General features: G+C 46.7%; 1 protein-coding gene across 1 annotated transcript; it reads left to right on the top strand.

Moving 5' to 3' along the window:
* The first annotated feature begins 4,550 nt into the window (after window positions 1-4,550).
* LOC124672729 (primary amine oxidase-like) lies at window positions 4,551-12,499 on the top strand. Its single transcript, XM_047208906.1, has 4 exons — window positions 4,551-5,350; window positions 11,084-11,468; window positions 11,545-11,658; window positions 11,741-12,499. Exons 1-4 carry the CDS (start codon window positions 4,551-4,553, stop codon window positions 12,497-12,499), a joined length of 2,058 nt encoding a protein of 685 aa, XP_047064862.1.
* The last annotated feature ends 1,439 nt before the right edge of the window (window positions 12,500-13,938 follow it).

The following is a 13,938-nucleotide window of genomic DNA, read 5'->3' on the forward strand; positions in this document are numbered from 1 at the left end:
GGAAGTTTTCAAGGATCAAGAGAGGAGGATGATATAATATGATCAAGAAGAGTGAAAATTCTAAGCTTGGGGATGCCCCCGTGGTTCATCCCTGCATATTTCGAGAAGACTCAAGCATCTAAGCTTGGGGATGCCCAAGGCATCCCCTTCTTCATCAATAACTTATCAGGTCACCTCTAGTGAAACTATATTTTAATTCCGTCACATCTTATGTGCTTTACTTGGAGCGTATGTGTGCTTTTATTTTCATTTTGTTATTTTCATTCTCTAAATAAATCGGATCCTAACATGCTTGTGTGGGAGAGAGACACGCTCCGCTTTTTCATTTGAACACCGGTGTTCTTCGTTTTACTTTTAATGTTCATGGCAAAAGCTGAAAGCCGCTGCACTTATTGCTATTTGGTTGGAAACAGAAAATGCTTCATGTGGTAGTTGGTATATTGTCTTGATTAATTTGATACTTGGCAATTGTTTTGAGCTCTCAAGTAGATCATGTTTAAGCTCTTGCATCATGTAGTTTAAACCTATTAGTGGAGAACTACCGTAGAGCTTGTTGAAATTTGGTTTGCATGATTGGTCTCTCTAAGGTCTAGATATTTTCTCGGTAAAAGTGTTTGAGCAACAAGGAAGACAGTGTAGAGTCTTATAATGCTTGCAATATGTTCTTATGTAAGTTTTGTCTGTACTCGGTTTATACTTGTGTTTGCTTCAAACAACCTTGCTAGCCAAAGCCTTGTACCGAGAGGGAATGCTTCTCGTGCATCCAAAACCTTGAGCCAAAACCTATGCCATTTGTGTCCACCATAACTACCTACTATGTGGTATTTTTCTCGCCATTCCAAGTAAATACTTCATGTGCTACCTTTAAACAATTCAAAACTTTATTACTCCTTATTTGTGTTAATGTTTTATAGCTCATCGGGAAGTATGTGGTGTTTTATCTTTCAATCTTGTTGGGCGGACTTTCACCAATGGACTAGTGGCATATACATCCGCTTATCCAATAATTTTGCAAAAAGAGCCGGCAACGGGGTGCCCAGCCCCAATTAATTAACTTTCATTAATAATTCTCTTCACATGTTTTGCCCTAATTTATCGAGTAAGCAACTTAATTTTGCAATAGACACTCCTCCATGGTATGTGAAATGTTGGAAGGCACCCGAGGATTCGGTTAGCCATGGCTTGTGAAAGCAAAAGGTTGGGAGGAGTGTCATCTATAAATAAAACTAAAATACATGTGTAAACAAAAGAGAAGAGGGATGATCTACCTTGCTCGGTAGAGATAACGTCCTTCATGGGAGCCGCTCTTTGAAAGTCTCGTTTGACAAGGGGGTTAGAGTGCCCACTACCATTCGTTGACAACAACAAACACCTCTCAAAACTTTATTTTTATGCTCTCTTTATGATTTCAAAACTTGAAAAGCTCTAGCACATGATTTAATCCCTGCTTCCCTCTGCGAAGGGCCTTTCTTTTACTTTATGTTGAGTCAGTTTACCTACTTCTTTCTATCTTAGAAGCAAACACTTGTGTCAACTGTGTGCATTGAGTCTTACATGCTTGCTTATTGCACTCATCATATTACTTTGTGTTGACAATTGTCCATGAGATATACATGTTGAAAGTTGAAGGCAATTGCTGAAAATTAAATCTTCCTTTGTATTGCTTAAAAACCTTTTATTAAGAATCTATTGCTTTATGAGTTAACTCTTATGCAAGACTTTTTGATGCTTATCTTGAAAGTACTATTCATGAAAAGTTTTTGCTATATGATTCAGTTGTTTAGTCATTATCTTTTTGTTAGAAAACTATAGACCATTGCTTTGAGTCACTTCATTCATCCATATGCTTTACAATAGTATTGATCAAGATTATGTTGGTAGCATGTCACTTCAGAAATTATTCTTTTTATCGTTTACCTACTCGAGGGCGAGTAGGAACTAAACTTGGGGATGCTTGATACGTCTCCAACGTATCTATAATTTATTATGTTCCATGCTAGTTTTATGACAATACCTACATGTTTTATTCACACTTTATAATGTTTTTATGCACTTTCTGGGACTAACCTATTAACAAGATGCCACAGTGCCAGTTCATGTTTTCTGCTGTTTTTTATTTCAGAAAAGTTGGTTTACAAATATTCTTGGAATTGGACGAAACAAAAGCCCACGGCCCCATTTTCCACGGAGTGTTCCAGAAGTCCGAAGAAGAGTCGAGGAAGGCCAGCAGGGGGCCCACACCATAAGGTGGCGCGGGGGGCCCCACTGCCGCGCCAAGGTGTGGTGAGGGCGCCCCCTGGCTCCCCCGACGCTGCCCCTTCGCCTATTTATTCCTTCGTCTCGAAAAACCCTAGTACGGAGAGCCAAAATACGAGAACAGTTCCAGAGACGCCGCCGCCGTCAACCCCATCTCGGGGGGTTCAGAAGATCTCCTCCGGCACCCTGCCGGAGAGGGGAATCATCACCGAAGGGCTCTACATCACCATGCCCGCCTCCGGATTGATGCGTGAGTAGTTCATCCTTGGACTATGGGTCCATAGCAGTAGCTAGATGGTTGTCTTCTCCTATTATGCCATCATGTTTAGATCTTGTGAGCTGCCTATCATGATCAAGATCATCTATTTGTAATGCTACATGTTGTGTTTGTTGGGATTCGATGATATGGAATACTATGTCAAGTTGATTATTGATCTATCATATATGTTATTTATGATCTTGCATGCTCTCCGTTGCTAGTAGAGGCTCTGGCCAAGTTGATACTTGTAACTCCAAGAGGGGGTATTTATGCTAGATAGTGGGTTCATGCCTCCATTGAATCTGCGACAGTGACAGAAAGTTCTAAGGTTGTGGATGTGATGTTGCCACTAGGGATAAAACATCAATACTTTGTCTAAAGATATTTATATTGTTTACATTACGCACAGTACTTAATGCAATTGTCTGTTGTTTGCAACTTAATACTGGAAGGGGTGCGGATGCTAACCCGAAGGTGGACTTTTTAGGCATAGATGCATGCTGGATGGCGGTCTATGTTCTTTGTCGTAATTCCCTAAGTAAATCTCATAGTAGTCATCATGATATGTATGTGCATTGTTATGCCCTCTCTATTTGTCAATTGCCCAACTGTAATTTGTTTACCCAAAATGTTATTTATCTTATTGGAGAGACACCACTAGTGACTGTGGACCCCGGTCCATTCTTTTACATCTGAAATACAACCTACTGCAATCATTGTTCTCTTTTCTTTTCTGCAAGCAAACATTATTTTCCACACCATACGTTTAATCCTTTGTTTTCAGCAAGCCGGTGAGATTGACAACCTCACTGTTAAGTTGGGGCAAAGTATTTTGATTGTGTTGTGCAGGTTCCACGTTGGCACCGGAATCCATGGTGTTGCGCCGCACTACACTCCTTCACCAACAACCTTCACGTGGTCTTCATCTCCTACTGGTTTGATAACCTTGGTTTCTTACTGAGGGAAAACTCGCTGCTGTACTCATCATACCTTTCTCTTGGGGTTCCCAACGGACGTGTGCTTTACCGTCACAAGCAAGCGTCTCGAAGGACTCGACTAACGCCCTCTGCTCCACCACCTTCTCCTCCGGGGTAGGCGCATCAGGATCATCGGAAGACCACGAGATGTCGGAGTCGTCATCCTCTCCGGCAGCCGCAGCCGCCACCCTGCGGCGTTCCATCTCGGCGTCGAACGCCATGTGACCCCGCCCGCTCCTCCTCTGCTTCTTTCTCCGCGTCAGCCAGGAACTTGGCGTCCCTCACCGGGTCGAGGAGGTCGCCTGTGCTGTCGTCGTCGTTGTCGAACTCCTCGTCGGAGCTCGAGGCCGGGGGAGGTGGAGTCGAAGGTGGAGGTGGAGGTGGAGGTGCGGCAGCCTGGCCGCGGCCGGCGCTGCTCATGGTGGCAAAGGTGGAGGTTGAGCGGGGCTACGGTGGAGGTTGCGCAGCGGCTAGGGTTAGTGTGGGAGGAGATGAGATGCACGCGCCCCTGTTTGTATAGGCTAGACGCAGGCGACGGCCGCGGTATGAGTGGCATCGCCATTACTTCGTGCGCATAGGTAGGCAACGGCCACGCGTCATGCGAGGCATAGCCATTTACGCGGCCGCAGACTGCCGAAACGACGCCTCGATGCCAGTCGCTGGCGCGTCTGAGAAGACGCATCAACACAGGGTCGCTGCCAGGCGGGCCTGACGAAACGTCCACCAGACGCGAGCGGACACTTTGCATGTCCGCGCCGCGTCCGCAGAGTCGCATCCTAGACGCATATTTGAGCCAGGTTTGCATCGCCACGGACGCCCGGTCACTTTGCGTCACCCGCTGGAGGTGGGTACCAGACGTATTTTCGGCCCGACAGATGCAAACTGTCTCAGCCATCCGTTTGTGTCATGGCGCTGGAGATGCCCTTAGTAGTCCAACTCTTGTCTACACTATATAGCACCGCGCCGTGGCAGTCAGGCAATGCCAATATCCGTAGATGATCCTAGTACGATCTCAGCTCGTGACGAGGCATTTGCTGTCGCATGCCGCCCCTCTCGCAATGTCGTTTCCTCTCATCCTCGCCGCGCTCTCCATCCTGACTACAGCAGCATCCAGCCATCCGCACCCACTCGACCCTCTCTCACCCGTGGAGCTCACCGCCGTCCGCGCGGCCGTGCTCGCCTCGCCGCTCGTCCCCGCTCGCCCGCTCACATTCCACTACGTCGGCCTCGATGAGCCCGACAAGCCGGACGTCCTATCCTACGCCGAGGCACGCTCCTCCTCCTCCCGCACCGCCCTGCCGCGCCGCGCGTTCGTCGTCGCCTGCGCCGGCGGCCAGTCCCACGAGCTCCGCGTCGACATCACCGACGCCACGGCGCCCTCCGTCCTCTCGCACGCTGTCCACCACGGCACGGGGTTCCCGATGCTCACGCTGGACGAGCAGTTCACGGCGGTGGCGCTGCCGCCTAGGCACGCGCCGTTCGTGGAGTCCGTGCGCCGTCGCGGCGTGGACATGGACGACGTCCTCTGCGCCGTGTTCCCCGTCGGGTGGTTCGGCGACGCCGGCAGCTCGGAGGAGAAGGTGCGGCAGCGGAGGGTGGTGAAGCTGCTGTGCTTCGTGGCCGGCGCGACGGCCAACTTCTACGCGCGGCCGCTGGAGGGCGTGACGCTGGTGGTGGACCTCGACCGGATGGCCATCGTCGAGTACAGGGATAGGGTGGTGTACCCGGTGCCCAAGGCCGAAGGGACGGACTACCAGACCGGCAAGGCCGGGACGCCGTATGCCGGACCCGCGGCGGCGCCCGGCGTGGTGGTGCAGCCGGAGGGCAGGGGCTTCCACATCGACGGCCACTTCGTCAGGTACTCGCTGAAACTCGCCTTTTTGAATCAGCCGACATAAACCAAAAACTTGCTGCAGGCTTTAGGGTGACTTCTTTTGGGCTTAGGCTTATGCATAAGCCAGCTTATGAAAAATGGTGGGCAGAAACTGTGGTGAGGAGAAACTCTCAGAAACTGTTCCTCCTATTCTTTTGGGCTTGTGACATTTTAGCTTATTTGTTGTGTTAAGTTGTGAAAAGTCCGAAACACCCTTAAATACAAAATTTGCCCAGCTCAATTCGTAACATCATTATCAATGAGCAATAAATAATCTAGACCATTTTTGTAAATTACAACATGGAGTGCAATAATCATATCTGAGGAACGGGGGCAAAATAAACGGAGGAAAAATGCATGCGCATATCTAGACCACCATTCATCCATTAAACATGCGTGTATGTGCATCTAAGCTGTACCAGCATCAGATTGCAGCGCCCCAGCTAAAAGAAATCAAAGATCATGCTAACAGGAAGACAGACTCGAGCTGGCCTGGTGAACTGGATCGGACGCTCACGTGTTCCAATCGAGCCAGGGCAGTTGCTCCGCGTGCCTGACGCGAGGCGGAGCAGAGTCACGTCGGTCGGCGGGGCTCCTGCCTCATGTGCTCGGGAGAGATCCCGGGCTCTTCGGCGGAGGCGGAGCAGATCACGCCGGAGTGGATCATGAGGGCGAGCTAGGGAGACGGGCGGGCGGGCCAGGCTTCAGCAGCGTGCCCACGACCGGCGGAGATCGGAGGAGGCGGGCGGGAGGCAGGATAGACGGAGAAGCTGCGGGCGAGCAGCGGAGTATACAGCCAGTGGCGGGGAAATTTGGTCGCCGGCGGAGACCCTACATGGCATGCTCGTTTCTCACAGGGGGAAAGTGGACGGGAGGGAGAGAACAGGGTGTCGCTTGGGTTGACTGCGGTGGCAGTTTGGTGTAATTAATGGGAACGAAGGGGTAGTGCCATATAGCGTTTGGTTCATCGGTGGAGAAGCTCGGGAAACTGCCGAAACTGGTCCAGAGCAGTTTCTGGGTATACACAGGATTGGAGCTTCACGGTGAAATTAAGCTGGCCTCAAGCTGGACACTTCTTTTGGGCTTCAGCTGCCTACAACCCCGAAGCCGGTTCACAAGCCCAAAAGAAGTCAGCCTTAGTTACGCCATGTGGAGAGCAGCTTGTGCGAATGCGACATTGCTCTTTGTTTTGACTGATCAGCCGAAAAAGATCCGTTGTTGCTGATTCGAATTGAAAAGATCAAACAGGGCCAAAAGAACACGCACACGAACAAACCAAGAATACTTTTTTTTTTGGCGAATCAGAGAGAACTTTATTAATTATTACTCGACATGATTACAATCATCTAAAAAAGTGATGATAAGAGCACATGAATATATAATTCACAGACATTTCTTCTTAATCGAACTAGCTTGATTAGCGTAAAGATGGGCAACTTGGTTAGCATCTCTTCCAACGCAAGAAACACTAACACAAGACAAAGCTCTCGTAATTTCTCTAATCTTATAGCATATGGTTTTTAACACTGATCTACCTTATCCACCATCCATGTATAGTTGGATTACTGCCTTGGCATCAGACCATCAGTGTAGCCCCTCTCGACTGCCAATCTTGCACTATCTCGGATTGCCAACGCTTTCATCACCATGACGCTAGATACATGCTCATACCGCAATGCTTGTCCACGTATCATTATTCCGCGGTGATCTCTCACAACCACCCCGTGTTGCCAGGCATGGTCTCCTCATTAAAACTTGCGTGTGTATTGAGTTAACAAACAAAGAATACGTTGTGTTAATTTGTACTTATATTGCACGCTGTACACGAGCCTACAATGACCGTGACAGGGTCTTCCACATCATCATTTCTCTTGAACACACCGGCCACCTACTCTCTTTATGCCCTCTAGACAATTCGTGTATGAAATAATTCAAGATAGATGACTCCTTGTCAGGCTGGGACCAAGGAAAATCTAAGGAGGCTCTTTGGATTGCATAAATTCGAAAATGCTGGAGTAAGAAAATGCAGCATTGAGCACGCACGGTGAACTTCCACATGATTTTAATACGCAGGAATTTTTGCAAGATGTGTCTTTGGTTGATGCACAGGAAAATAGCATATGGACTTCAGAGTTCGGCTAATCTAACGTGCACGTTAGCACCGTCCAGTTTCATGCTTTAAGATTTGCGATGTAAGTTTTGTCAAGTTTCATCTTGTTTCAGAACTTCGACTCTGATTAGTGTGCAAACAAATCTTGTTGAAACCTTACACGCTAGCTAGCTTTCACGATAGAAACACATTTCTCCATAGACTTCACAGGATTAAGCAGCGAAAGCAGATAAATAGAGCGCAAGTGCATTATACTTTTCAGAGTAAAAAGTGAATGGCACGAACCATCTACAACAAGTAAAGTTATGTGCATTGATTTTGTTTTCTGATAGAAATCCACTGGGGATTGTTGAGTTGGAAATAAGAATTTGTAAGCAGCTCACAAATAAACATTTCCGTATGAAACAGAACAAATTATATGTTGTTCACAATGATCCAAACAACAGTGACTTATATGAGTGGAGGGAAATGCTAGCTCACAACTACTCCCTCTATACCTTCTTATAAGAAGTTTCTGCAAGTCAATTGGGCTTGCTAAAACATCTAATAAAAAGGAACAAAGGTTCTACAAAGCATACACAACCAACCCCATGTTACCGACCCTTGCACTAAGGTGTCGGTAAAGTGTTGTGCATCACCACTCGTGGGTTTATTAAGCGCCATCAATTTGTACTCTGAAGGATTCACTTCGGCATTATACAATTGCTCGGTGTTTCATCACTGACGAGCTTAACAAGCAATCGCCGATCAGCATTGTTTCGCCATGCGTTTTCCGGCCTGGTCATCGCCGTCCTAAGGGCTTGTTAGTGGTGTGACAAATCGCCAGTGTCCCACATCACATACGGGCGACTAATAGATGTTGGTCATTGATAATCTGTGTCAGGTACTTGGATAGTCACCGCTGAACATGCATGGTCAGTAGTAAATTTCCTATATATGTTGTTGGATAAGCAAAAGACAGAACACTCTTTGCACATAAAGGGTATGGCCACCGCCTAGCCACAACTCGCTTCCGCGCAAGCCACTAGGCTTGGATGTCAGACCTGAACCTGCAACTCGCTTTTGTACAGACCAAGTAGTCTCTTGCAGGGGAAGCCGCATCCTCGGCAGATAAATGTAGAAGAAAGAGGGGAAGGGGGACCGAAGAGAGAGAAATCAAAAAAGAACGAAGAGTGGTGAGTTGTGTACCTCCAACATACAAATGCTACTAGATGGGAAGGAAAGGAATCTCTGTAGAAAGAGGTAATGGCCCCCAATGAGGCAGTGGCATGCAATGGGAAATTTTTCTTCATACATCCTATTTCATCATTTTTTTAGCTTTGTGTTTACGTGTGGGTGTGGCAATGGCATATAGCTTCCCCCATAATTCATGCCCTAAGAAATTTCCATCCAACTGCAAAGTGTGTTTCTACTTCCCTAGTTGTGGTCGGTGAAGCCCCACGGAGAGATTAGCACAACATGTAAGCGAGAAAGTTGAGAAGATGTGGGCTCTTAGGGTCTATGCAGTCCCAACCAAAGGCACACTAGCTTAAAATTGGATTAAATGAAAACAATCAGCCAGTCAAACTTGATCGAATTGAGGGCCTCTTTGCAATGCAAGACATTTAAAATATAGAAATATCCGAACGTGACTCCTTAAATGTATCACCTGAATTTTGCTTGTGATTGTAATACAAGGAAAGATAATCCACAGCTTGGTAGAAACTCGTCTTTTCATGAGTTTACACTTGCTAGGAATCTCATGTAAGGTCATAGAAACTTTGATGATCTAGTTACATTAACCAAAAACACTTACGTAGAAAAGGTGAAATAGAATAAATATAGATTCATATAAATATCGTTCAATCCAGTTGGACCATTACCGAACAAATTGGAAGAAGCATTTTCTTGATTGAATTATGAATAGGGAAAATAACCCCGGTGGCTATGTCGACACATTTACAGAAACTCAAATTTTCTTGAAATTAGATAATCTACATCTTGGTAGAAACTCGACTTCTCTTGATGAAAATGTTTAGGTGTAGAAAGGAAAATAACGACATTGACACATTGCAATCTAATTTCAAGATGAAGATGTTTTGTAGCTCAAAATGGCCCGATTCATAATCCGTTTGACAATTGGATATATATCGGCGATTATTTAAAATCTAGATCTCACTTGTGTGTGTTTCTATTAATTTATTACATGCCTTTTTATTGCCAGTAACATCTAACCTATTTTACAACAAGTTACCACATGTTAGTTTTAGCATTAGGGCATGTACAATGGTAGGAAAGACATATCTTCTCTTAGTAGTCCACGTCATCTAGAGAAGATGGTAAATATTAGGGGTACAATGCATTATCTCTTATTGTCATCCCTTACAATAAATGGAAATTAATTATTTAAAGTAGAAAATTGTGTAGCTAAGAGAAGACAAGTCATACAATGGGTAAAATAGTCATCTCTTATTATCCCTTAGCTAAAGGAAGAAAACATTCTCTTTTTTCTTTTTCTCTTCCAACTAAGCAAAAATTCTACCTGACAAACATAAGAGAAGCCTAACGTCACGGTAAACATCAAACGGAGGCCGAGCTACACATAGCCCTTTATTTTCAAACACTCAGAATACGTATTTCAAAATTTTGAAAAATCCAAATCAAAATTTTAGAGATAGCCAATGATATATACTACAATGGTGTAAAATCTCAATACAAAACTACTTTACATTCTAGGCTGCAAAAAAATGACAATTCTAACAAATTTTATAGTGAATAGTACACATTTCAATACTACTAACTTTGTCAGATTTTGTCAATTTTGTGTAGCCTATAACACAAATTAGTTTGCATTGAGATTTTGCACCATTTGTAGCATGCATCACTGGCTATCTCTAGAACTTTATTTCAAGTTTTTTGAAAACTTTAAATAATAAATTTAAGTTTTTAAAAATAAAGAGCTACGTGTAGCTTGGCCTCCAAAACGCCTAGGAGTGTAAACGGATAGGATAATTTTCGTGCCGAAACCTGGCCTGAATCCGTTTTAATGTGTCTATATCTGATTTTAAAGAATCCGGAGGATAAGGATATCCGATTCCGAAGTTGTGCTCCGGATACGGTATAGGATATGGTATAGCAAATCTACTGAGTTACATAATTTATTTGGGGAGCATGTATAGCTCTAAATTCTATCAATGCTTGAGTTTTAGCATAAAGTGTGTCTCTCTTTTCTTAACTATGTAAGATTAAAAGTTCAAATCCCTCTCAATATTTGCAAAAGCTATATCTATCAACCGATGAGCATACATCCTAATACTTTTTTTCCGGTCCGAGTCCTCCCCATTTCCGATTTGAATTCGCGGTCCGATATATCCGCATTCAAATTAGAAACCGGTTAATATCCGCTCCGATCCGAATCCGAGAAAAAATATGTGGCAAAGTATATGCTACGAGGCAAATTCGATCTGATCCGATCCGTTTACACCCCATGGCTAGTTTTAACAGATAAGCCTGCCGCACGAGCCCCACCGCGGACTCTACTAGTATTTAAACTTTCTGTAAGATGAGCATCTTGGCGCTAGGTGACCTGCTCAGCAGACTAGCTCACATACATTTTGCAAATACCACAGGTGGGCCAACTGGGAGTTTCACGTGGGCTTTGACATGCGCGCCGGCACAGTCATCTCACTGGCCTCGATCCACGACGCCAAGGCCGGCGCGCGGCGGAGGGTGCTCTACCGCGGGTTCGTGTCGGAGGTCTTCGTGCCGTACATGGACCCGGCGGAAGAGTGGTACTACCGCACGTTCCTGGACGCCGGCGAGTACGGCCTGGGCCTCTGGGCCTTCCCGCTCCAGCCGGGCGCCGACTGCCCAGCCAACGCCGCGTACCTCGACGGCTACTACGCCGGCCAGGACGGCAAGCCCGTCGAGAACAAGAACATGATCTGCGTCTTCGAGCGGTACGCCGGCGACGTCGCGTGGCGCCACACCGAGGCCGGTTTCCCCGACCGACTGGTAAGTACATCAGCTCGATTGTGCATTTCCGCTGTACGCGCATGATGATCTGATGTGCTTGGATCGGCTGATGCAGATCACGGAGGTCCGGCCTGACGTGAGCTTGGTGGTGAGGATGGTGGTGTCGTGCGGGAATTATGACTACATATTGGATTGGGAGTTCAAGACGAGCGGCTCCATCAAATTCGTGGTATGCTTCGAAGCAAATCATACCGAATAAAAGAGAAGAACTAATTTTGCGGTGTGTAGTGTTTGATACGTTGAATTTGCAGGTATCTCTGACAGGTCTCCTAGAGGTGAAGGGGACGGACTACACGCACGCCGACCAGATCAGGGAGGACGCGCATGGCACGCTGGTGGCGGAGAACACCCTCGCCGTCTACCACGACCACTACGTCACCTACTATCTCGACCTCGACGTCGACGGCACCAACAACTCTTTCGTCAAGAACATGATCACCACGAGGCGCAACACCGCCGGCACGCCACGGAAAAGCTACTGGACGGTGCGTCGGGAGGTGGCCGAGACAGAGGCGGATGCGCAGGTGGACGTGAACGCGGCGCCCGCGGATCTGCTGATCGTGAACCCGAACAGGAGGACGAGGATGGGCAACGAGGTCGGGTACCGTGTCGTCCCGGGCGGCGCAACGGCGGCGTCAGTGCTGGACGACGACGACTACCCGCAGCGGCGAGCGAGCTATAGCAAGAAGCAGCTGTGGGTGACGCCGTACAACAGGGACGAGAAGTGGGCGCCCGGGCTGTACGCCGACCAGAGCACCGGCGACGACGGCCTGGCCGCCTGGAGCGGGAGGGACAGGGGGATACGGAATGAGGACATCGTGCTGTGGTACACTGTGGGCATCCACCACATACCGTACCAGGATGATTTCCCGGTGATGCCGACGGTGAGCGGCGGGTTCGAGCTCCGGCCGGCAAACTTCTTCGAGCGGAACCCGTTGCTCAAAACAAGACCCTCCATGCGTGACCAACTGCCTTTCCCTAACTGCTCATGCACCGGTGATTCCAGCTGATGCACGCGCGGGAAACGTGCGAACCCAGATTAATTGGCACCGAGCGAACAACAAACTGATTTCCCCAAGCCGTGGATGTGGCAATCAGAAGTCTTATTTATGTTACCCGCCAAAAAAAGAAGTTTGATTTACGCTGTCATTGGAGCGAGTCCACGCAATATAAGACCATCTCTGACGGGCCGGCACCTGCCCCCTCTACTTTGGGAGGGGCTGCCCATACCCACAATCCCTATAAGAAAATTCCCAAAATATTTTAAACAAACAAGATTAAACAAACTTTGAAATTTCATTCAAAATTAGCTTCATTTACAAAAGTTTGAATGAAATTTAAACTAATCTAAATTAAACCATACTCTACTGGCCGTCGGTCGGGGCGCGGCAGGCCTGCCTCGTCGTTGTTATTTCCCTTGGCCACCGCATGTTCCCGCACCCGCCTCTCCACCCTTCATGCATCTCGCGATGCTACATCGCCGAAGCTTACCGTCAGCGCTGGGCCTTCTCCGCTTGGGGTATCCGAGGCGTCTCCGCGTGGGGAACCAGCGGGTTCGTGAAAGACGGCGACCCATGATGACCCACAAGTATAGGGGGTGTATCGTAGTACTTTCGATAAATAAGAGTGTCGAACCCAACGAGGAGCAGAAGGTGTTAACAAGCAGTTTCGATGAAGGATTCACTGTAAATGCTCACAGACAAGTATTCAGGGGGTTTTGATATAGCAGATAAATAAAGTACAAGTAAGTAAAATGCGAGAGTAATAATTGCAGCGAGTGGCCCAAACCTTTTTAGCACAAAGGACAAGCCGGTTTGTTTACTTATGATGACCAAACGTTCTTGAGGACACACGGGAATTTAGTCTAGTGCTTTCGCTTCATATAGTTGATTAATCTTCATTGTTTTGATAAGTGTTGTATGGATGAACCTATCTAGGACTAATACATACTTGTGATTAAACCCCTTGCAAGCATCCGCAAATACAAGAAAGTAATTAAGATAAATCTAACCACAGCCTTAAACTCTGAGATCCTGCTATCCCTCCTGCATCGATGTACCAACGGGGGTTCAGGTTGCTGTCACTCCGGCAACCCCACAATTAGCGAACGAATACAAGAAGCATTCCCCTAGGCCCATAAAGGTGAAGTATCATGTAGTCGACGTTCACATGACACCACTAGAAGAATAACACCACAACTTAAATATCAAACCATTGAATATTACTCAACATAGTTCACTACTAACATTTAGACTTCACCCATGTCCTCAAGAACTAAACGAACTACTCACAAGACATCATATGGAACATGATCAGAGGTGATATGATGATGAATAACAATCTGAACATAAACCTTGGTTCAATGGTTTCACTCAATAGCATCAATAACAAGGAGTAATCAATACCGGGAGAGTTTCCCCTATGAAATAATCAAGATTTAACCCTAGAT

This window comes from Lolium rigidum, chromosome 7 (genome assembly GCF_022539505.1).
Source record: "Lolium rigidum isolate FL_2022 chromosome 7, APGP_CSIRO_Lrig_0.1, whole genome shotgun sequence".
NCBI lineage: Eukaryota > Viridiplantae > Streptophyta > Magnoliopsida > Poales > Poaceae > Lolium > Lolium rigidum.

Coding starts and splice junctions, on each gene's coding strand:
- LOC124672729 (XM_047208906.1), top strand. CDS start 4,551: ATGTCGTTTCCTCTCATCCTCGCCGCGCTCTCCATCCTGACTACAGCA. Junction 5,351..11,083: donor ATCGACGGCCACTTCGTCAG/GTACTCGCTGAA, acceptor CAAATACCACAG/GTGGGCCAACTGGGAGTTTC. Junction 11,469..11,544: donor CCGGTTTCCCCGACCGACTG/GTAAGTACATCA, acceptor CGGCTGATGCAG/ATCACGGAGGTCCGGCCTGA.